Here is a 23,720-nt window from a genome sequence, read left to right on the forward strand (position 1 = left end):
GCCATGAAACTGGTCATAGAACTTTGGTTCTGATTTTGACTTCTTTAATAAATATACAGAAAACACTCAAAAAAGACAAATGAGGTGGTAGTAGTGGCATGAAGGTGCTCATCTTTTTTAAAATAGAGAAATGATATTTGAACAACTATTTTTTACAACTTTCTCTCTCATACTCATATTATCTTTTTACTTTCTCTCTCTATTGCTTTGGTTTTTGTGTCACTACTTCATTTCCTTTGTAAAATTTTGGTTGTCACAAAAGTTATCGCATATATGAATGTTCAAATAACACAACTCTTTAAAATATTGCCCCTAACAAAAGTCAGAACCACTTTCTTCTTTCATTTTACCAATCACTACAAATAATCAATAAAACTATAAACTTTAAGTCAACCCCAAATAATGAAAGTGACTAAATAAGATCAACCATTATGCTCAACATGAAGTCAACCTTAACAGTACTGGCACTTTTTTTTTTAGAGTTTTTTGGAATAAATAAAAGAAAATAAAAAGCAGATGAATCAGTTGACTTTTTCTCAATTGTTTACATGCCCTGGGCAATTGGAACAGTTAAAAAGGAATATGACAATTTACAACAACAACCAAGCCTTATCTCATTAAATGGGATCGGTTGCATGAATCAAACGATGCCATAATGTTCCATCATATACTATTTTTATCAAACTCATTAATCTCAAAATCTTTAGTACTCCGCTTCTCTTTTAGTTTTTATAGGTATTCATCTACCACTAGTGGTTGACTACCCTCCATCTGACCTACTCTTAATACTAGAGAATCTACAGGTCTTCTTTTTACATGTCCAAACCACCTAAAGCTAGTTTCCACCATCATTTCTACTATAGGTACTGCCCCAACTCTATAATGTTGACATTTCTAATCTTATCACATCTAGTCTTACCACACATCCAACGCAACATCCTCATCTCTGCTACATTTAATTTATTTGTGTCGGTTCTTGACACTTTAATTGTTATTTCTCATTATAACATGAGGGTAACAAGACCTGCTGGTATTCAATCTTTGCCTCTATATGCCTATATCAGATATTTGTATAAAACACATCTAATAAATCTAAAGACCAATATCAGACAAAACCAAATAAGTTAAAGTATCATTTGTATACAAGTTAACAGTGGATTATTAGTATTGTAGGCAACCACTCTTTAAGATAAAAGGTTATGTTTGATTATTTTAATTAAATAGATTACTCAGGCCTGCAATCAAAATACAAGACATCCACACAATATATATATATATATATATCTTGAGTCAACTTATATCAAAATTTCCTCATACAGTAAAGGAAAATGGAACACTATCAATGAGAAAGAGCCTGATACGAACCAAAATGAATAAAACAGTAAAGAAGCAAATAGAGAGGAAAGTTTTGTGTTATTGATTCAGACTATCATCTGTTACAGATGAACCATTAGACTGCAGCCACAACTTGACAGCTCCATTCGTTGTCAAAAACCAGCCAGCCATATCAGCATCCTTTTGGAATGGAGCATTATGTTCTTTCATGTATGATTCAACTACTCTAGGTGCCGACTTGTTTTTTTGAGTCCCGGTATAAATTCCAAGTACTGGTGGAAAGCTCCTTCCCTGATTCCAAAGCCTTAGACAAATCATTTATCCAAACAAGTAAGGCTGTTAGAGCAGCTCCAGTTGAGAGACTCTTTAAATTCAAAGACCACTTAGTTTGAGATCTGTTTTGTATATCTGTATATATCTCAGGACTAAGTCCCAAGTCAAAAAGGTCGTGAGCTCTATCCTGAACTTCCATACTGACACAAAGATCAATGAGTTTGTTGCACAAAGACTTCTTTATAACATAGTCATCAATTGAATTAAAAAGTTCTAATGCCTCCTTCCTAAAATCTGCACCCTCCCTCTCTTCCATCAAATTTCTAACCACAAAACCAAGCTTTGGATTAGCCTTCTCAATGCAATCTGTTATTTTACCAAGTTCTTGTTTTGGTATTCGTGTCATTGCATGCAGAAGACGACCACACAGGCGATCATCAGAACTAATACCTAAATTCAAAAGTTTATCAAATATCCTCACAACATCATCAGTTCGTTTGGCATTTCCATAGCAACCAATGAGAGATGTCAGAATGGAAATATTAGGCTCAAATCCACCACCAATCATTTCATTCAACATGTCTTCTGCCTCAGAAAAGTTTCCGGTGCAGGAGTACATGTTAACCATTGATGAGTATGTAAAACTGTTTGGATGGCAAGTTTCAGAATGTTTCATATCTTCAAATATTTCAACAGCTTCATCTACATAACCAACATCAGCACACATTTTAAGAAGCATATTATACAGAACTCTATCGATATCCTTTCCCTTTTCTTTCATTTCCTTATACACTCTCAAAGCATCATCTTTATACCTTCCTGTACAATACGCTTGCAAGACAGCTCCGTAGATTGACTGATTTGGTGAAATTCCATTGTTTATCATCTCCTCATATATAGCCTTAGCTTTCCATGCCCTCTTAGCTTTTCCATACAACATATTATTGTATGTTGCCAAGTTTGCCTTAACACCTAAAACCCTAGAGTTCAAAGCGTCGTCTGTTACAGATAAACCTCCAGACTGCAGCCACGACTTGACTGCTCCGTTCGTTGTCAAAAACCAGCCAGCCATATCAGCATCCTTTTGGAATGGAGCATTATGTTCTTTCATGTATGATTCAACTACTCTAGGTGCCGACTTGTTTTTTTGAGTCCCGGTATAAATTCCAAGTACTGGTGGAAAGCTCCTTCCCTGATTCCAAAGCCTTAGACAAATCATTTATCCAAACAAGTAAGGCTGTTAGAGCAGCTCCAGTTGAGAGACTCTTTAAATGCAAAGACCACTTAGTTTGAGATCTGTTTTGTATATCTGTATATATCTCAAGACTAAGTCCCAAGTCAAAAAGGTCGTGAGCTCTATCCTGAACTTCCATACTGACACAAAGATCAATGAGGTTGTTGCACAAAGACTTCTTTATAACGTAGTCATCAATTGAATTAAAAAGTTCTAATGCCTCCTTCCTAAAATCTGCACCCTCCCTCTCTTCCATCAAATTTCTAACCACAAAACCAAGCTTTGGATTAGCCTTCTCAATGCAATCTGTTATTTTACCAAGTTCTTGTTTTGGTATTCGTGTCATTACATGCAGAAGACGGCCGCACAAGCGATCATCAGAACTAATACCTAAATCCAAAAGTTTATCAAATATCCTCACAACATCATCAGTTCGTTTGGCATTTCCATAGCAACCAATGAGAGATGTCAGAATGGAAATATTAGGCTCAAATCCACCACCAATCATTTCATTCAACATGTCTTCTGCCTCAGAAAAGTTTCCGGTGCAGGAGTACATGTTAACCATTGATGAGTATGTAAAACTGTTTGGATGGCAAGTTTCAGAATGTTTCATATCTTTAAATATTTCAACAGCTTCATCTACATAACCAACATCAGCGCACATTTTAAGAAGCATATTATACAGAATTCTACCGATATTGATTCCCTTTTCTTTCATTTCCTTATACACACTCAAAGCATCATCTTTATACCTTCCTGTACAATACGCCTTCAAAACAACTCTGTAGGTTGAACCGTCTGGTGAAAATCCATTGGTTAACATCTCCTCATATATAGCCTTAGCTTTCCATGCCCTCTTAGCATTTTCCATGGCATACAACATACTAGTGTATGTTGTGTAGTTTACCTTAACACCAAGAACCTTCATATCATTGTAAATACTCTCGCATCCATCATAATTCCCCAAATTCCCATACATCTTAATCAACGCCGTGAACACCCTCTTATCATGGTCCCATTTCTCCTTCTTCGAACAATCATACAATCTCAAAGCTGTATCAACATCACCAACGCATGCATAAGAACCAATTATAGTGGCTGACAGATCATCACTCGGTTTACATTCAAACGAGCCCATCATCTCAAACCACTCCACAGCCTTATGATGCATCGAACACAGCTCAGCACAAGTAATCATCGTCGAAAACGTAACAACATTAGGCTTCACCCCTCTTTGAAGCATTTCATCAAACAGTTTCTCTGCATTTTCAAAATTCTTAATTTCCCGAAACTTTTTCATCATCACATTATAAAGAACGACACACTTAACAGATTCAATCTTGTCTACAAAATATCTAAAAAAAAACAGAGCATTATCAAGTTTCATCATGTTATTAAGAATAAACCCGGCACTGCGTTCGGTTACATTACCCTCAAAACCATTCAAGATTTCATACACTTGTTGCTCATTAGGATCACATGAGTCAAGAGATTTGGCAAGTTTCAAAAGCAATGGAATTGTCAGAATTGTTCAAAATTGATTTGATATTGGGGTTTTTGGGATTGACCCAGATGTGGGATTTTGATAAAGGTGAAGACTTTGCATCTGGGTTTTGAATGATTTTGGGGTTTTTGGGATTGACCCGGATGTGGGATTTTGATAAAGGTGGAGACTTTGCATCTGGGTTTTGAATGGAGAAGAGTTTGCGATTGGGGTGTAAAGTAGAGAAGGGTGTGAGGGTGGAAGGAAAGGAAGAGCAAAGAGTGTGAGTGTGAAGCATTTTTCCTCTGTGAAACAGTGACCGTGAGTGAGAAAAGATTATCCGTAAGTAACCAACTTACGGTGAGTGCGATCTAAATGGTTTGAATAAAGAGAATTGTTGTTCCCAGGTGTCAAATGGGCCGGCCCGACCTAGCCCGGCTCGGGCCCGACTATAGAAATGGGCCAGCCCGGCCCGTTAATGATTGGGCCGTGAATTCTAGAGCCCGGCCCGGGTGGGCCATGGGCCAGGCTCGTTTATGTTTTATTTTTAAAATTTATTCACTTTTTTTTATGTATTTTCTTATGTATTAGTTACTCACCATTATTTTTTTGCTAAAATATGATTGGATGGACATAAAAATATAAATAATTTTTACATTAACATTGAATAATAATTAAACTCTAGATTATTCTTTCAATTAAATCAAATTAATAATTTATAAACTTTAAAATTTTAAAACTGTAAGCTAAATTCATCCATATTTATTAAGTTTATTTTTTTAAATATTTTTTTGTTAATAAATTTTAAATTAGTTGATATTTTTTTTAAAAAATATGTTGTTTTTTAACAAAAATAAAATGAAATATGGGCCAATGGGCCAGCCCGGCCCGGCCCAACTTTTTTATGGCCCAAATGGGCTTGGGCCGAAAAAGCCCGAGTGCATTTTTTGGTTAGTTTTTTAGGCCCGGTCCGGCCCAAAATATGGGCCGGCCCATGAGCCCGCCCCATTTTTGACAGCTCTACCCGCAAGGCACACTTGTAATTTACGTTTTTATCCTCTCGGCAGTTAATTACCGATGTTTTATGAAACAACCACCTGCTCCCTATATATACTATTTTCATCATCAACTTCAATACCACCTCCAATCAATCCCCAAATCCAATATTTTTTTTCATCAAATCTTGATCCAAAATCATTCAAGCATCAAGCATAGGAGGTATCAACACACTTTTGACGTAAAAAAAAAACAGGTATCGAGCATTTTAATCCGTTCATTTTTTGGTTTTGTTATGGGTAACTACGTCAGTTACGTAGAACTCTGTCATGGGAAACCTCGACAGTTAACTGCCGAGGAATACTTCGATAGTGTAATGTCGAGGAAAACCTCGGTAGTTAGGTACCGAGAAATACTTGTGAAAAAATTTCACAACGAAAAAATGGCAGCAACTGCCATTTTTTCCAAAAAAAAATTCTTTAGTTTTTTTTATTTTTTTTGTTTTAATTCATTATGGCATTGATGTTTATGCATTAGTTAGTTGTTAATTCATATTTATGTGTTGTTTAATTATAGTAATGATAGAGAATGCGGAAGATGTTCCGGGAGAGACAAAACTAAATTTTGTCAAAATTTCCGGAGATGTCAAACCGCCTAAGGTTGAAGCGAAATCAAACATTGATGGAGCTTCCGTCCATGTTAAAGCTTCAAAGTATGTTGGCGGCTCCAGTGTCCTCCCACTTCAAGCCCACGAGTTCGACATAGCTAGTTTTTTTTCAGACAACGTTAAGTCGAAAGATAGAGAAGAATTGCTTGAGTGGGCACGCCGTCAAGCAAATAAGGCAGGATTTACAATTGTTACACAAAGATCAAGCTTGATCAATCCAATGTTCCGCCTAGTGTGTGAAAGAAGTGGAGCTCACAAAGTGCCGAAAAAAAATCAAAGCATGCGAGAACGGGCTCAAGAAAATGTGGGTGCTTGTTCATGATTAGTGGATATCAAAGTAAGCAAACAAAGGAATGAGGATTGAACATTCTTAATGGAGTTCACAACCATGTGATGTGTAACAGCCCGATTTTTAGCTAGATTTATTTTAATTACTTTTATTATGTGTTTATATTTGTTTGTGTGTGATTAATCATCATTGGGTGCATTTTCATGGGTTTCCGTGTTAGAAGGGTATTTTAGTCATTTTAGACTTAGAGGCATTTTGGTCATTTTGTGAGAATGGGTAAAATTATAATTCTGGTGGGAATTACTTAGTGATTAGTGAGAATAGTTATTTCACTAAGTTACTAGAGTAAATTGAGATTTTACCGTTTAGTGACTGTTAGTGACATTTTACCGTTATTAGTTAAATATCGTTTGAAGTGTAGAAATATTTTGGTTTGAATAGAAATGAGTTAAGCCCACTAGAAACTAGGTTAAGCCCATTAAGGGTCATACCTAAGGAGTTGTCTTAGGAAAGTATCATTTCATTCATTTCATAAGATATTTTCTAGAGAGTGGTAGAGAAAGAAAGTGGGAGAAGAGAAGAATAAGGGTTAGAGAGAAGAACTTGAAGAATTAAGGATTGGAGTGAACTTAGGAGCTAAATTGAAACCTAAGTTGGGATTAATCTTCATCTAAGGTAAGGGGGTTAGTCTTTATCATAATCATTTGGTTAATTCTTTTTTTCTTGTTCTATGCATAATTGATTATGGGAATAAGTGATTATCATGAACCCAATCTTTGAAATTCGTGGTTATGTTGTAGAGATATGTTTGAATATGTTAATTTGATGTTAAATGAATTGTTGATGATGAAATTGCAAGTTCATGATGTATGAAAATGGGTAGTTTGTAAATTATCCTCAATTGGTGAATTATGCATGGTTGTTGATGAATTGCGATATTTTTCATGATCAATAGATGTTGATGTTGTTAAGTGATGTTATGGATGCTAATTCATGGCTTGGGTATGCATGATTCATAATTTTGTTGTTGTGAAATAAGTTGTTGTTGTTGGTTTGGTGAAAATGAATACTTATGTGTTTTGCTCAATTGTTGGATTGGGATATTGTGTTGTTGAATTCATGTCTAAATGAAGTGTTGTTGAATTAGATATGTTGTTGTTGTCGAATGATAACATGAGTATTCCATTTTATGAAATAAGTTGTTTGTAATGGTGAAGTTGTGATAAAGGTTCATGTGAAGGACCCGAAGTGAAATTTGTTATACAAAGTTGTTGACTGAGTTGTCTATGTGGTTGGATGAGTTAAACTTGATGGAATTTCTGTTTTTATGTTGTAGTTGTGATAGTCGAGTCGTTTGGGGGAAAACGGGAGTTTCGGGTGAAAATTCATTTGTTAACCGTTTTGGAAAATGAGTGTTGTGTAAGGCTTTTGAAAATGAATTTGGGGTTGTTGAAACTTGAATTTTTCTATACATTAAGATAGAACTAAGTGTCATGAACACGTAGGTGAAAACGACATCGAAAACGGATTAACGGTTTGATTTTTACGCGCGAAAACGTGAAATTGGAAAATCTGGCGTTGTCTGTCAAACCAGGATCGTGCCACGATTCGGGGCCATCGTGCCACGATTTGGACCAGAATTTCAGTCCTTCTGATGCTGGAAAAATCGTGCCACGATGGAAAACCAACGTGCCACGATGTTGTCTTTCTAAAAACCTTAAAAATGCAATTTTCTTTGATCCAATTGTTTCCAAACTTAATTCTATGTATATGGACTTTATCCTAATCATCTAGGAGTGTTTTTATGAAAGAATTAGCCTTGTGAAAAGGAGTCTAGTGAATCTTTGTGTCGTATTGTCTTATGAATTGTTGTGACCATTCTTGTATAACTATGTGAAGTTGTATGAATGAATGATATGATATTTATCATGAGATGTATATGCTATCTTACTTATGATGTAGGAAATGCTTGAATGAGTGAAACTATATGTGATAGTTGATGTTGAATAACATTGTTGATAATCATGTTGTTATGTGATGATGAATACTATGATTTAATTATGAATGGGCATGTTTTCTTGTTAATGCAAATGATGTGGAGATGAACAATATAATTGGGTGTTGCTCTATATATTGTGGAGAAAATTGTGATTGTTGTCGCATTATCGAGTCTTGTTACATGTCCATGCATCATAGTCGAGATGAAATGATGTTTTATTCATTATTGGGCTCCGGCCTAGCAGAGATGTTTTGAGGTCTAGTTTTAGGGCTTCGGCCTGGCAGAGATCTTTTGAGATCTGGATACGATGTTTTATTCGTTATAGGGCTTCGGCCTGACAGAGATCTTTTGAGATCTGGATTTGGGTGACGACCCTTTTTGGAGATTTGGTACCACATGCATATATGTGTCTATAGGTGCATATCATGCCATGAGTCTTATTGATATATGTGATTGGTGACTGTTCATGAAATGTTATTAATGATTATTCATGATAAATGTGATTGGTAATTGTGAATGAATATTTGTGAATTGATAATTGTTCATATGATTGATGATTATTGATGTGAGATATTGGGATGTGATGTAAGTATTAATATGTGATTATTATTGATCAAATGCATGATATTGAAATATTCATGTTAACTGTTATTTGGATTATGATAATGTAATACTTACCCCCAGTGATTTTAACCGCCTACCTGTCTGTATGGATGGGTAGACGTTGTGCAGGAGTAGTGCTTGGTGATATCGGGAGCTTTCTCCAGTATCGGTGTTGAGTCGGCTCTGATCTAGGCTTGCTGTGTCGGTCTAGATTAGGTTATTTTTGGATTTTGTTTTGTTGGAGATTACCCGTTTTGTTTGGGATTTTTGAGATGCATCTATGTGATGTAATTTATTGATTCATGACATGTACATATTTTGATTACTCTGGTTTATATTCCGCTGAACTGTTGAGGTTTATATACATGTTTATTGGTTTTGAATTTTGAATGTGGCGTAGCCTCTATTTCTTGAATAAATGTATTATTCGCATGTTTAATTGCTTTAATAGAAATAGGAGTGTTACAATGGAGCCGGCTTTAGAAGGACACATTCTTGCCGGTAGACTAAAGGAGGACGACAAGAAGATTGTACGTGACTTAACCAAGAGCAAGATGCTTCCAAGAAATATTTTGATACATTTGAAGAACAAAAGACCACATTGCATGAAAAATGTGAAGTAAGTGTACAATGAACATCAACAAATATGGAAGGCAAATAGAGGTGACAAGAAGTCGTTGCAATATCTAATGTCGAAGTTGAAGGAGCACAACTATATTTATTACTCAAGAACACAAAGTGAAAGTACTACAATCGAAGATATCTTTTGGGCTCATCCAACATCCGTTAAGTTGTTTAACAATTTTCCAACGGTTTTGATTATGGACTCCACCTACAAAACCAACATGTACATGATGCCAATGTTTGAGGTAGTTGGGGTCATTTCGACCGATTTGACATATTCGGTTGGGTTTGGATTTGTAACACATGAGAAAAGGAAAACTTTGTTTGGGTTTTAAAAATGTTGCATAAACTTCTTACGTCAAAGATTAATATACCTAAGGTGATTGTGACCGACAGGGATATGTCTATGATGAAAGCAGTTGCAAATGTTTTCCCCGAAAGTTATGCAATGAATTGTTACTTTCATGTGCAGGCAAATGTTAAACAAAGGTGCGTCTTAGATTGTAAATATCCTTTGGGAAAAAAGGATGGGAAAGAAGTGAGTAATCCCAATGTTGTCAAGAAGATAATGACGGCATGGAAAGCTATGGTTGAATCGCCCACTCAAGAGTTATATGCAAATGCATTAGTGGAGTTCCAAGATTCATGTAGTGATTTCCCACTTTTCAAAAATTATGCCATGACCACCTTGAATGAAGTGAATGACAAAATTGTGAGGGCATGGACAGACCATGTGTTGCATCTTGGTTGTAGGACCACCAACAGGGTCGAATCGGCTCATGCTTTATTGAAGAAATATTTGGACAATAGTGTGAGTGATTTGGGTACTTGTTGGGAGAAAATACATGACATGTTGCTGCTTCAGTTCAATGCGATACAAACAACCTTTGGTTAGAGCGTTAGCGTGTTGGAACATAGATTCAAAGATGTCACTTTGTACTCCGGGTTAGGTGGTCATGTGTCTAGATATGCTTTGGACAACATTGCTTTGGAAGAGACACGTTGTAGGGAAACATTTGTTGAAGCAAAAATCCCTTTGAACTTGTTTTTAAATGATAAACAAACTCTTGTATTAAAATTAAGATTATAATGTTATTTGGTTATTTAATGTGTGCTCTTGAGTGAATTTTATTAAGGATAGGAAAGTCCAATTCTCACACATTGTTAAAGCCATGTATCATTGGAGTTTCAAGCTCAAGCTCTCAAGAAGAATATGTGTTCATTATTAAAGGGTAATTAAATGATTTAATCCAAGAAAGCTTCACAAAGAAAACCATGCGCAAATGCAAGGGAAAATTGTCTTTCAATCATGTGCTAATCATTTGGAAAAGAAAGGGATGATGACATAAGCCCTATTAGGTATCTTGACGAGCAAGCAAGCAAAAAGACATAAAGTACAATGACTTGGTGACCAAGTATGCAAATATAATTTATAAATGGTATCTTGGAGACAAAGCTTTGCAAGGACAATGACAAATGATGCATCTTGAAGAACAAGATACAAACAGTAGTAAAAAGAAAATATATTTTCACTGTTCATGTACTTTTCACTGTTCACCCACACTCCTGGTCCATTTCAAGCTCAAGCTCGAGCTCAAGCTCTTGGTGTTAAAAGTTGAGGCCGAGGCTGGCAAGCTCAAAACTCAACGTACAAAAGATGGGACAATGGCAGTTTTGCAATTCCTATCAACAGCAAGGGCGTCTACACAAGAATGAACAATTGCAGATATTGAAGGATGAAGGATGGCTATAAATAGAAGCTTTCTCTCAACAAAGAAAGCATGAATTTCCAATACAATCACAAGCCTACTTACAAGCGATAAATTCATCAATCAATCTCAATATCAGAAATACTCTTACAGAACCAAATCATATTTTCGGATCATCTTTCTAAGAGTATTACAAACTACAATCTCTCATTCTCTTAAGTTTGAAAGTTGTAATTAGATCCAAACATCAAATCTCATTTTGATTGTATATCCTCAAGCCTGTAAAATCTTGAGTGATACTGTAAGCTTGCTGAAGCTAATAATATCAGTGGTGTAAGCCTGGTGAGGCTTAGAGAATACATAGTTGTTTTAGCCTCAAGCTCAGAGAGAGCTCGAGAGTCAGTGTAAGCCTGGTGAGGCTTAGAGAATACATATTGTTTTGCACATTGCAAAGAGGAGGAAGAAACTCCTAAGAACTAGTGGATAATCTCACAAAAGCTGTGGGGACTGGACTAACCCATATTGGGGGAACCAGGATAACTTCTCTGTGTGATCTCTCTAAACTCTACTCTTTACTTTATGCTTTGTTATTTATTGTTTTAATAATCATCTTATTTCAAGCAAAGTATTGAAAGCTCAAACTCTCTAAGAGTACAGAGAAATTTTTTAAAGGGTCACTATTCAACCCCCTCCTTCTAGTGACATTTACTTCAACTTCAACATTGTGCATGGACAATGACATTTGTGGTTGTGTTCAAAGGACATCTTACGGGCTACCATGTGCATGCGAAATTGCTACTAAGCTCCTTGAAGAGAAGTCAATTTTATTGGATGAGATATACCACCATTGGCATAAGTTACGTATGGGCGAAGAAAGTAACGAAGTTGGTTTTTGTGTCGAGGTTGAGTTGAAGGCTAATGTAGAACGTCTAAAGAAACTCCCTTTCCAAATGAAGCTTGAGGTCAAAGAGGGTTCGCGGCAGTTGACATTTCCTTAAACCACCATGATGTCTCCACCACAACGAAAAGTACCAACCAATGGAGCAAAGAAAAAAGTCGATATTGCGAGGTCTAAAGAAAAAATTGCATCGACTAGTCGGATCCCTTCTTCGTGGGAGGTTGTTGATTCCCAAAATCCGGATAGCCAACCGTCACCATCACCAACAACATCATCATATAAAAGGAAAAAAGGTGCTCGTCTTGGTAAAACATCACTTTCCCCACTTCCACCACCTACTCGGTATCCAAAGTCTGAGGCTATCCCGGTTATGAAGCCTATTGATTATATGTCACGCTTCATGCTTCCATTTATTGAAAAAGTGGTGGATGTTATTGGCGATGAACATTGTGGATTCCGGGCTATAGCCGAGTTCATGGGCTTGACCGAAAAAAATCATCTCATGATCCGTACACATCTTATTCAAGAGTTGAAAGATCATGGAGATGATTATGTTGAAGTATTTGCGGGTGAGGATTGTTATAACTACATTTTAAATGACTTACATCCTCCCGCAAATACAAAAACTTGTGCACATCTTGTTGATAAGTGGTTGACTTTTCCGAACATGGGACACATTGTTGCTAATTATTACAAAAGGTGTGTGGTAGTGTTGACAAATCTTGAAGTTGGAAACTCTGAATCTTTTTTTCCACTAAGAGGGCCACCACCGCCGGTTAATAAAAAAAACTCTCATCTTGTGCCTTGGGGCAATTCCGAATCATTTCGTGCTTATTTATTTGAAGAATGATTGTCCACCACCTCCATCATCTACGGAGTGGCACAATCACAAGAAATAAGATGTGGTGACTTGCGAAGATGAGTATTTGGATCAACATGAATTGTTCCGAAAGCTCATGGCTATTGAAAGTGGAAACAAACCGCCGAAACCACAAAAGGAGTCAAACAAAGCGGCGCCTATTTTGTTGGACACTCCCGAAAAACCAAATCAACAATTTGAAGTTATTGTGGAAGATGAGGAAGATTCTATGTCACTTGATCTTCTCCAATCACTTGCCCTTTTGAGTGATTTTTTTTGTCGGTGTTAGTCCTTTTTTTTGGTAGAAATTACACCGACGTATATTTTGGGGTTGAAATTGTAACGTCAATTTTTTGTGGCCAATATATAATTAACATTATGTAATTTATATTGATATATTATATATATATATATATATATATATATATATATATATATATATATAATATGACTTTTATATGGTGAAACTAGTGCAATACTTATTTATTCGTTATTAATGTTTACGCACTTAATTTATTCGTTATTACATCTCATTTAATTTTTGTTCTAATTTATGATTCTTTTCTTAAAGCTTTTGTCAAGTGAAACATGTCCGAGGTTGCAAAAATTGAAGACCTTGTTAGGTACTCCGCTTTTAAAAAGACAATTAATGTTATGATAACGCCGACGGACTCTCTTGATGATTTGAATGCACAACTTAACACTTATTTTGAGCATCTTGGTGAAAATCAATATACACGTCACTTGTTTGGTCAAATGTCATGCATAGACCTAGGAGAAGATAGAGACGAATACGCATGGAAAACGGCAAGCTATATGCCTTGGCTTATTCGTGACGATAGCGACGTCGAGTTTATGTTTCGGAATATGGTGGAAGATAATATATTTTATATTTGTATGTTCGTTCAATATGCAATTGCGTTGAATGTAAGTAGGTATTTAATTTAATGATGTGTAATGAGTTGTTTAATTATGGACACTTAATTATGGACACTGTGTAACGTTTTGATGAATTTCAAGCGTTTGTGTAATTTTAACCAAATGTCGTTTTGATTTAATTATGGACAATTGTAAAAGATATTGTATTTTTCTTGTTTATGACCGAGTTTCAATGTTGTATGATTTATATTGCCTTTGGAAATGCTCTGGTTTAATTATAGGTAAAAACTGGCCGAAAAATGGCTTGGAAATGTTTTAGAATTATGCATAACCCACTGTCTGCATAATTGTTTTCCTCGGCAATTAACTACCAAGGTTTTCCTCGGCAGTCAACTGCAGCCGGTTATTGTATTCCTCGGCAGTTAACTGCCGAGAGGGCAAAAAAGTAAATTACTCGTGTACCTCAGCTTTATGCAATGTGTCAACAGCAATTCTCTTCAATAAATGGAAAGAGAAGTTACTCTCATCCGTATGACCGATGTTCGAACCTCCAACACTCAGGTAGAGATATTGCACTGTACCAAAAAAATAATAATAAAGAGAGATATCGCATGATATAGCTGAAGGTCGATGTTTAAATCCCGAACACCCACTTATTTATCTTAAGAGGTGCATTTTTAGCCAATAAACTATTCTAACTATTAATCTTAGTTTAAAAGAAAAATATATTATTTTCTTGGAGACATGATCAAACTACTATGTGCAATGTTTGGAATCACCCGCTATATTCTAAAACACCGTTACTTTGTTGAAGTTTTAAAGTGTAAGCTTTTAAAACAAAACACTGATTTTTTTAAATTACGGTGAAACCAAGCATGCATTATATGCTAGTTTGTTTTATTTTATTTTTATAATATGTTTATTTTAGATTTTAAAAGACTAAATTTTTAGTTTCAATTAGCATCGACATTGCATTATATATGTAAGACTGCGATTCGAATTTCGAACACCACACTTATTAATTTAAAAAAAGTGAATTTTTTAGTCATTATACTACTTGACAAAAAATAATTAGTTTAAATAATAGTACATTGAATTGTTTTTGGTTAGTAATGATATAAAAGCGAATTGAAAATTGCACCTATAAGGCTTAAATATATAAAAGGTCATGTAAGTTCGCGTGTTTTTGGTTTTCATCGTTGTATCTTTTTTTGTTCTAAAATAAACCCTGTAAGTTGTTAGCTTTTTGGTTTTAGTTCCTAACGTTAACTTTCTGTTAAAAAAACGCGTTGCTGGCAAACGAAGACACATGTGGCGAAGGCTGAGTTCGCGTTGAGGGACCAAAACCAAAATCGCAAATTTGCATAGGGACGAAAATGAAAAAACGTAATCATCAAAATTTAAAATTTAAAAACTATATCCTTTTCATCCCTCTGTTTTCTCTTGTTCATCTGCCTGCCAAAGTGACAATATATGTTGTTTGGTGTGTATATTTTTGTTGATTTCTATAACATGATTGATGAGGTGTTTTTTACATATCCTTTGTCTAAGAGACTTGTTAGCCTCGCTTAGCATATGTTCCTACACAAGTAACTAATTGGTGAGTAAAAGCAAACTGCTAGAATAAGATATCATACAGTGGAAAAGGAAAGTTTTTTTTCTTCTCATAGCTTGCGTTGAAGATCAGAGAGATGATCCAGCACGAATTGGGTCTGTAAAGGAAACAAATTTACAAAATAAAATAGCATATATATACTCTATTAGTAATTGAAGCCAGTAAGTTACTAACAGAGTTTTTACTTCAAAGATTACCATTTTTTTCATATGACAAATATTAGTTTGTTGGTGGTAGTATATGCTAATGTTAGTCATGTATATTGTAGGTGGAGATAGAATCCTTAACCTCCTTATCATTATTACAGATTAAACTAATGAAGGATACTTCAATTTCAATTAGCAGTGGCTTCTTCTTGTTTTGTCATTAGTAACTCTCTGGATTCCAATCTGTTTTTCGCGATCCCAATCTGTTTTCGAAGAACTTTCAACAATGGTTGCCATGTTGATACCTTCATTGAGCTAACACCAACCAGTAGTCCAAGGTGTATAAACATCAGCAACCCTAGCTTACAATTGAAAAACTGTGCAGCCATTTAGATAAAGGAAGAATCGACGTTTATACCAGAAAGTATACTCTTAGAGAATCTCACTTTTACAATTGGAATTTATAAAACGTAAACCCAATTCCCATTTTTAAGGGAGATGAACAAGAGAAAACAGAGGGATGAAGAAGATATAGTTTTTAAATTTCAAATTTTGATGTTTAAGTTTTTTCATTTTCGTCCCTATGCAAATTTGCATTTTTGGTTTTGGTCCCTCAACGCCAACTCAGCCTTCGCCACGTGTGTCTCCGTTTGCCAGCAACACGTTTTTTTAACAGAAGTTAACGTCAGGGATTAAAACCAAAAAATTAACAACTTACAGGGTTTGTTTTAGCCAAAAACACGCGAACTTCCAGGGACCTTTACATATTTAAGCCTATAACTAAATATTTTTTCCATTAGACTACTTGAGGAAGCATGGAGTCTATTCTTTCTTTCTGTCTAAGAAAGGTATGGAGTTTGTTATAGGTTACACAAATGTTTCGGTAGTTTACTCTAGTAAACAATGTGACAAATACTCCTTAATATAAAAGAATAACTCCTTCAAAAAAATAATTAAAGAATATAAGATAATGTTTAATGGAATATACCAGTATCAGGCTTTCATTCACAATTCAAGACATCCAAAATACACAAATATTATCTTTTGAATCTAATACCAAAGTTTCCTTACAAGGTCAATAAAAATGGATAGAAACTACAAGGCACATGGCTAAACCTATAACAACAATATCAATGGAGATGAGCCTCAGCAAGAACATCTAACACCGTCTTATTCAAAGAAGCAACTGTTTCAGTTGATCCTCTAGACTGCAGCCATGACTTGGCTTCTTGGCTTGTAGTAAAAAACCAGCCAGACATATTCGTAGCCTTATGGAAAGGAGAATTAAGCTCCTTCAAATATGATTCAAATACACTAGCCAAGTCTTTATCCGAACGCTTGTGTCTCCAAGGGATGGTAGAAATTCCAAGTACTTGTGGCAGCTCTTCACCTGATTCAAAAGCCTTGGACAAGTCATCTATCCAAACATGAAAAGCAGTCATCGCAGCTCCAACTGAGAGTTTTTTCAGGTTCAAACACCACTGAGTTTCGGATCTCGATTGTATATCGCTGTATATCTCAAGCATCAATCCCAAGTCAAGAAGGTTGCGAGCTTTCTGTTGCAAGCCAAACTTAACACAAAGATCAATTAAACTATTGCATAAGGACTTCTTCACATCATCATCAGCTGAACTTAAAAGTTCTGATGTTTCCTTCATAAAATTTCCGTCATCATCACCCTCATTCTCTTCCATCAAATATGTCACAATATAACCAAGCCTTGGGTTAGCTTTCTGAATGCAATTTGTTATCTTACCATATTCTTCTTTCGGTATTTGAGTCATGACATACAAAAGACAATCACACAAACGATCATCAGGGGTGATTCCGGTATCCATAAATTGATTAAATATATTCACAACATCATTAGTTCGTTTGGCTTTTCCATAGCAATGTACAAACATTGTGAGAACCAAAATATTAGGCTCTAATCCACAACTGATCATTTCCTTCAACATTGCTTCCGCCTCCGGAATTTTTCCATTCCACGAATACATGTTAATCAAGGACGTGTATATGTAATTGTCAGGCTGGCATGTCATGGAACACTTCATATCTTCAAATATTTCAACAGCTTCATCTACAAACCCAACATCAGCACACATGTCAAGAAGCATACTATAAAGAACTTTATTCATACTCATTCCCTTTTCCTTCATTTCCTTATACACACTCAACGCTTCTTTACTCAACCGTCCTCTCGAATAAGCTTCCAAAAGAGCTGCATACGTTCCCCAGTTCGGTACAAAGCCATTCTTCTTCATCTCCTGGTACACACCCTTAGCATCCCTAGCCCTCTTAGCTCTCCCCATAGCATACAACAAAGCATTATACAAAACCATATTCGGCCTAACACCAAGAACTTTCATATCATTATAAACACTCAAACACCCATCATAATTCCCCAATATCCCATACATCTTAATCAAAGCCGAAAACGCAACTGGCCTAATAACCCATTTCTCATTTTTCGCACTATCATACAATTTCAAAGCCATATCAACATTACCTGTTCTCGCATAAACATAAATCATCGAAGACGACACATTATAATCCGGTTCACACCCAAAATCCGGCATCCTCTCAAACAACTCTACAGCCTTATGTGGAAAAGAACAAACAGCAGCACACCTAATCAAAGTTGAAAACGTAACTACATCAGGCTTCACTCCTCTTTGAAGCATTTCATCAAACAGTTTCTCCGCTTGTTCAAAATCCTTAATTTCCCTAAACAACTTAAACAACACGTTATACAAAACAACATGTCTTTCAAATTCAATCTTCTGCTTGAAGAATTCAAGCACAAAAATTGCAGTTTCAGGATCTGCAATGTTATGAAGAATGTTTTCGGCGTCGCGTTCCGTAACATTGTCTCCTAAACCATTCAAGATTTCAGAAACTTGTTGCTCATTAAGACTTTTGGGTAATTTGGCCAAAGATGAAACGGTTTTGTCGGATTTGTTCCAAATGCGTTTGGGTTTGGGGGTTTTAGGATTGACCCAGATTCTGCTTTTAGATAAAGATGAGGAATTTGAATTTGGGTTGTTGAGATTTGCGGAGTTTTCTTGAAGAGGTTGGAAGGAGAAGAAGGTTTTGAATTTATAGGGAAGTTTGAAAGAATAAGGGGATGAAATTGAAATGCGAGTTGTTAAATCATGGAAGATAGAAGAAGATGGAGAAGAACAGAGAGGGTAAGCTTGAGCCATTTTCCTCTGTACTTCACTGAACTGAACTGAATGTTTGGGAAGAAGAAGAGAAGAAAATGGTGGAAAATTGATGGGTCAAGTACATTTCAGTTTGAGTTTCTTCTATGTTTGTGAAATTTGGATAACATTTTGGTATTGAGGTGTGTGAGAGAGAGAGAGAGAGAGAGTAATCTAACAGGAGGCTGAAAATCTTATATTTCTCTCTTCTTAATTGAGTATTTTTTTTTTTTTTTTTTTCCATCGACGAGCGACAAAGACTAATTTATTAAGTCTAATAGAATTATAATGTTGCATTTCATATTTAGATTTGAACTCAAACCTATAGTTAAATTGGAAGAAGTGTTTACTATTTCATTAATGTTTTTGTGTTCATTGAGTACTTAGGGGCATTGTATGGCTAACAAATGTTTCTAGAAACCAAAATCTAACATCAATACAGTATGTACTTCCTCCGGTCTTAAATATAAGTAAATTTAACTTTTTATGTTCATTTAATTAATGATATATGTGGATTATACTATGAATCACATACATCATTAATTGAATGAACCTAAAAAACTAAATTTGCTTATATTTAGGACCGGAGAGTATATAGTATATACAATTTTCGAATCTTTATATAGTTTTTGTTTTCCCTTTCATCGGTTCAAACACTATTCATATTTATAAGATATTATCGAATAAGGTGTTTGATTTTCGTGTGTCTAAATAACCTTTTTATTATTAAACACCAAAATAACTTTTTGAATAGATATCCCTGAAAAACTTTTTGAGGAGATCCAAATTTAATACATTTTTTTTTTTAAATTGATCAATCACCCTTGAATGAAATGTTGTGTTATTTGGTGACTTGTCTCTTAAGTATACGATTGGATGTTCAAGTTAATAACTAAAGTAGTCTTTGACTTTGTAAAACATTCTCAAATTAGTAATTGAGATAATAAAAATTAAAAAGAATAAATGTTGTGTTAAGTTGACGATTTGTCCGATAAATATAAATGTTGGATGTTCTAGTTACACATTTTAGTAGCTAAAATGGTTGACTTCGTACGATATTCTTAAATTAGTAATTGAGATTATGTAAATTTTAAAATAAATAAAAATAAATAATCCTTGAATATTAAAACGTTACTCAAGTTAGTCCTTTTGCAAATCTCTATCTCAATTGTTGACGTGACATAAATATGTAGATTGTGCTTACATACACCTAATCTTGATGACTAAAATGAAAGTCAACCCCTGTAAAAGTAAAATCCTTAAAAGAGGTCCGAAATCTGGTAAAGGAAAAGTGCCCGTTCATTTTGTGTTTGCAAGAAACTAAGTTGCATTGCTATGACGATTGGGTTTGTTCGTCAATTTGCGATAGTCAATCGGTTTCCTTCTCTTTTTGGCGTTTTCAAGGGGCGTCCGGGGGTCTGCTGACGGTGTGGGATACTTCGAAGGTGGAGGTTTGGTCTTCGGGCAGTTTTGATCATGTGTTGAGTATTCATGGGCGTTTTTTAGCTTCTAATGAGGAATTTCATCTTTTTAATGTGTATGCCCCTTGTAGTGGTAGTGATCGGAAACTTTTGTGGGATGAGTTGTCTATTCGGCTTCGGGCACTGAGAGGGGCGAAGGTTTGTGTTTGCGGTGATTTTAACGCGGTTCGGGGTAAGGAGGAAAGAAGATCGATGTCGGATTATGGGGGATCGGCAGAGTATGTGCCGTTTAATACTTTTATTGAGGATAATGTTCTGATAGATTTACCTTTATTTGGTCGTATTTTTACGTGGTTCAAAGGGGATGGTAGGTCGATGAGTCGTTTGGACCGGTTTTTGATCTCTGAGGAATGGGGTTTGAAGTGGCCTAATTGCATTCAGGTGGCTCAGTTAAGAGGTTTGTCGGATCATTGTCCGTTGGTGCTGTCTGTGGATGAGGAAAATTGGGGACCTCGGCCGTCTAGATTTCTAAAATGTTGGACGGAGGTACCGGGGTACAATCAATTCGTGTCCGATAAGTGAAAATCCTTGCAGGTTGATGGATGGGGTGGTTTTGTTTTAAAAGAGAAGTTCAAACAAATTAAAATTGCCCTGAAGGATTGGCATGAGTCTCATACCCGTAATTTACCTGCATCGATAGTCAATCTTAAAGACCGCTTGGCGGTGTTGGATGGGAAAGGGGAAGTGGAGGACCTGTCTGACAGTGAATGTGATGAGTTTTATAGTATCTCGGCGAAGATTCATTCCCTTTCCAAGCTGAATACCAGTATTTGTTGGCAGCAGTCGCAAAACCTTTGGTTGCGAGAAGGGGATGCGAATTCAAAAAAAATTCATTCTCTTATGTCTTCCTGTCGTCGTTTTAACACTATTTGCTCTGTGTTGGTTGAGGATGAGTGGATCGAAGGAGTTGGGCCTATTCGGGATGCTATTTTCACTCATTTTGCTCAGCATTTTATGGCGCATAATGTGGTGAGGCCCAGTGTGTCTAACCTTCGGTTTCAGGTGTTGTCTGTGTCTGAGGGTGGGGGTTTGATTAAACGTTTTTCGGTTGACGAAGTGAAGGAGGCAATTTGGGACTGTGATAGCTTTAAAAGCCCGGGTCCTGACGGGGTCAATTTTGGTTTTATTAAGGAGTTCTGGAGTGTGTTAAGGGATGACATCATGCGGTTTGTGTCTGAGTTTCATCGCAATGGTAAGTTGGCAAAGGGTATCAATACTACTTTCATTGTTCTCATTCCGAAAGTGGATAATCCTCAGCGCTTGAATGATTTTCGTCCGATTTCTTTGGTGGGGAGTATGTACAAAGTTATTGTGAAATTATTAGCTAATAGACTGAGAGTAGTTATTGGTAGTGTTGTGTCTGAGACGCAATCGGCTTTTGTGAAGAAACACCAAATCCTTGATGGTATTCTGATAGCTAATGAAGTTGTTGATGAAGCTTTTAAGTTAAAGAAGGATCTCATGCTGTTTAAAGTGGATTTTGAAAAGGCTTACGACTCAGTTGATTGGGGTTACCTTGATGAGGTTATGAAGTGCATGCCCTTTCCTGTTCTGTGGAGGAAATGGATTAGCGAATGTGTTGGCACAGCTACAGCTTCCGTGCTTGTTAACGGTAGTCCTACCGATGAATTCCCGCTTAAAAGGGGACTCCGTCAGGGGGACCCTCTGTCCCCTTTTTTGTTCCTTCTGGCAGCTGAGGGTCTAAATGTGTTGATGAAAGCTATGGTTGACAATCGCTTGTTTTCAGGTTATTCTGTTGGGACAACTAATTCGTTGGATATTTCCCATTTATAATTTGCTGATGATACTCTGTTGTTAGGGAAGAAAAGTTGGGCTAATGTTCGTGCTCTCCGTGCCACTCTTGTCATTTTTGAGTCCTTGTCGGGGTTGAAGGTTAATTTTAATAAAAGCTTGTTAGTGGGTGTTAATATTTCTGAGTCGTGGTTGAATGAGGCGGCTTCGGTGTTAAGCTGTAAAGTGGGCTAGATTCCTTTCATGTATCTTGGTTTACCTATAGGGGGTAATCCGCGTCGTCTTTCGTTTTGGGACCCTGTTGTGAATAGAATTAAATCTAGATTGTCAGGTTGGAATAACCGGTTTCTCTCGTTCGGTGGTCGCTTGGTCCTTTTGAAAGCAGTTCTGACTTCGTTGTCTGTCTATGCTCTGTCCTTCTTTAAAGCTCCATCAGATATAATCTCTTCCATTGAATCTTTGTTGAATAATTTTTTTTGGGGGGGGAGTGAGGACCGTCGGAAAATTACTTGGATAGGTTGGAATACTTTGTGTTCTCCAAAGGAGTCTGAAGGGTTGGGGGTTAGGAGGTTGAGGGAGTTTAACTTTGCTTTGTTAGGTAAATAGTGTTGGAGGATGTTGGTAGATAGAGTAGGGTTGTGGTATAGTGTTCTAGTCGCCCGTTATGGCGAGGTTGGAGGGAGGTTGGAGGTTGGGGGCCGGAGTTGTTCTTATTGGTGGAGGGAGGTGGGGAGGATTAGAGATGGTGATGGTGGTGTAGGGGGTAGTTGGTTTGGTGATAGTGTGCATAGGAAGGTGGGTGATGGTTCTGATACGTTGTTTTGGTTTCACTGGTGGTGTGGCGGGGCGCCCCTTAGAGAGCAGTTTCCCAGGTTGTTCGATTTAGCTGTAGACAAATATACTACTGTGGCTAACATGTTGCCCTTGAGGTTGTCGCGGGGTGGGGAGGGGTGGAGTTGGAGGCGGAGGCTGTGGGCGTGGGAGGAGATTGTCTTAGAGGAGTGTAGGACTTTACTGCTTGATGTTTCTCTGTTTACTGATATTTCAGATTCTTGGATTTGGCTTCCTGACCCTATAGGAAGTTATTCTGTTAGAGGTGCTTATGAGGTGTTAACAACGACTGTCAACTAAATCTCGAATAGTGCTGTTGATTTGATTTGGCATCATCAGGTTCCTTTGAAGGTGTCGATTTTTGCTTGGCGTCTTATGAGGGATCGGTTATCGACGAGATCAAATTTGGCATCAAGAGGCATCTTACAGTTAGACACTGCTCTTTGTGTCACAGGGTGTGGTTCGATTGAAACATCAGATCATTTATTTCTATCATGCCCGTTTTTTGCGGATTTATGGGAGCAATTGCGGCTCTGGATAGGTTGTGTGGGGGTCGACTCCAACATTATTTCTCATCACTTCGTGCAATTCACTTGTTTATCAGGTTTTGCCAAAGCTAGGCGATCGTTTCTTCAGTTAATCTGGCTTTTGACTACTTGGGTGATTTGGAGTGAGCCTAACAATCGTTTGTTTAAAAATGTTGTAACCGAGGCTCCTAGATTGCTTGATAAAATTAAGTTGTTATCGTTAGTGTGGCTTAAAGCTAAAAAGGCCACTTTTGTTTTTGGAACTCATATGTGGTGGTCATGTCCTTTAGTTTGTTTGGGCATTGGTTAATCAC

General features: G+C 36.5%; 3 protein-coding genes across 3 annotated transcripts; all 3 read right to left on the bottom strand.

Moving 5' to 3' along the window:
- Positions 1 to 1,561: 1,561 nt before the first annotated feature.
- LOC120578292 (pentatricopeptide repeat-containing protein At4g16390, chloroplastic) lies at positions 1,562 to 2,719 on the bottom strand. Its single transcript, XM_039830949.1, has one exon. It carries the CDS (start codon positions 2,717 to 2,719, stop codon positions 1,562 to 1,564), a length of 1,158 nt encoding a protein of 385 aa, XP_039686883.1.
- A 16-nt stretch (positions 2,720 to 2,735) lies between these two features.
- Positions 2,736 to 4,145, bottom strand: LOC25486252 (pentatricopeptide repeat-containing protein At4g16390, chloroplastic). The gene has a single exon (XM_024776902.2). It carries the CDS (start codon positions 4,143 to 4,145, stop codon positions 2,736 to 2,738), a length of 1,410 nt encoding a protein of 469 aa, XP_024632670.2.
- Positions 4,146 to 16,575: 12,430 nt separating this feature from the next.
- On the bottom strand, positions 16,576 to 18,989 carry LOC25486257 (pentatricopeptide repeat-containing protein At4g16390, chloroplastic). Its single transcript, XM_039830378.1, has one exon. It carries the CDS (start codon positions 18,816 to 18,818, stop codon positions 16,743 to 16,745), a length of 2,076 nt encoding a protein of 691 aa, XP_039686312.1. The 5' UTR covers positions 18,819 to 18,989; the 3' UTR covers positions 16,576 to 16,742.
- Positions 18,990 to 23,720: the final 4,731 nt, after the last annotated feature.

The sequence above is a fragment of the Medicago truncatula genome, chromosome 2 (genome assembly GCF_003473485.1).
Source record: "Medicago truncatula cultivar Jemalong A17 chromosome 2, MtrunA17r5.0-ANR, whole genome shotgun sequence".
In the NCBI taxonomy this organism is placed as follows: domain Eukaryota; kingdom Viridiplantae; phylum Streptophyta; class Magnoliopsida; order Fabales; family Fabaceae; genus Medicago; species Medicago truncatula.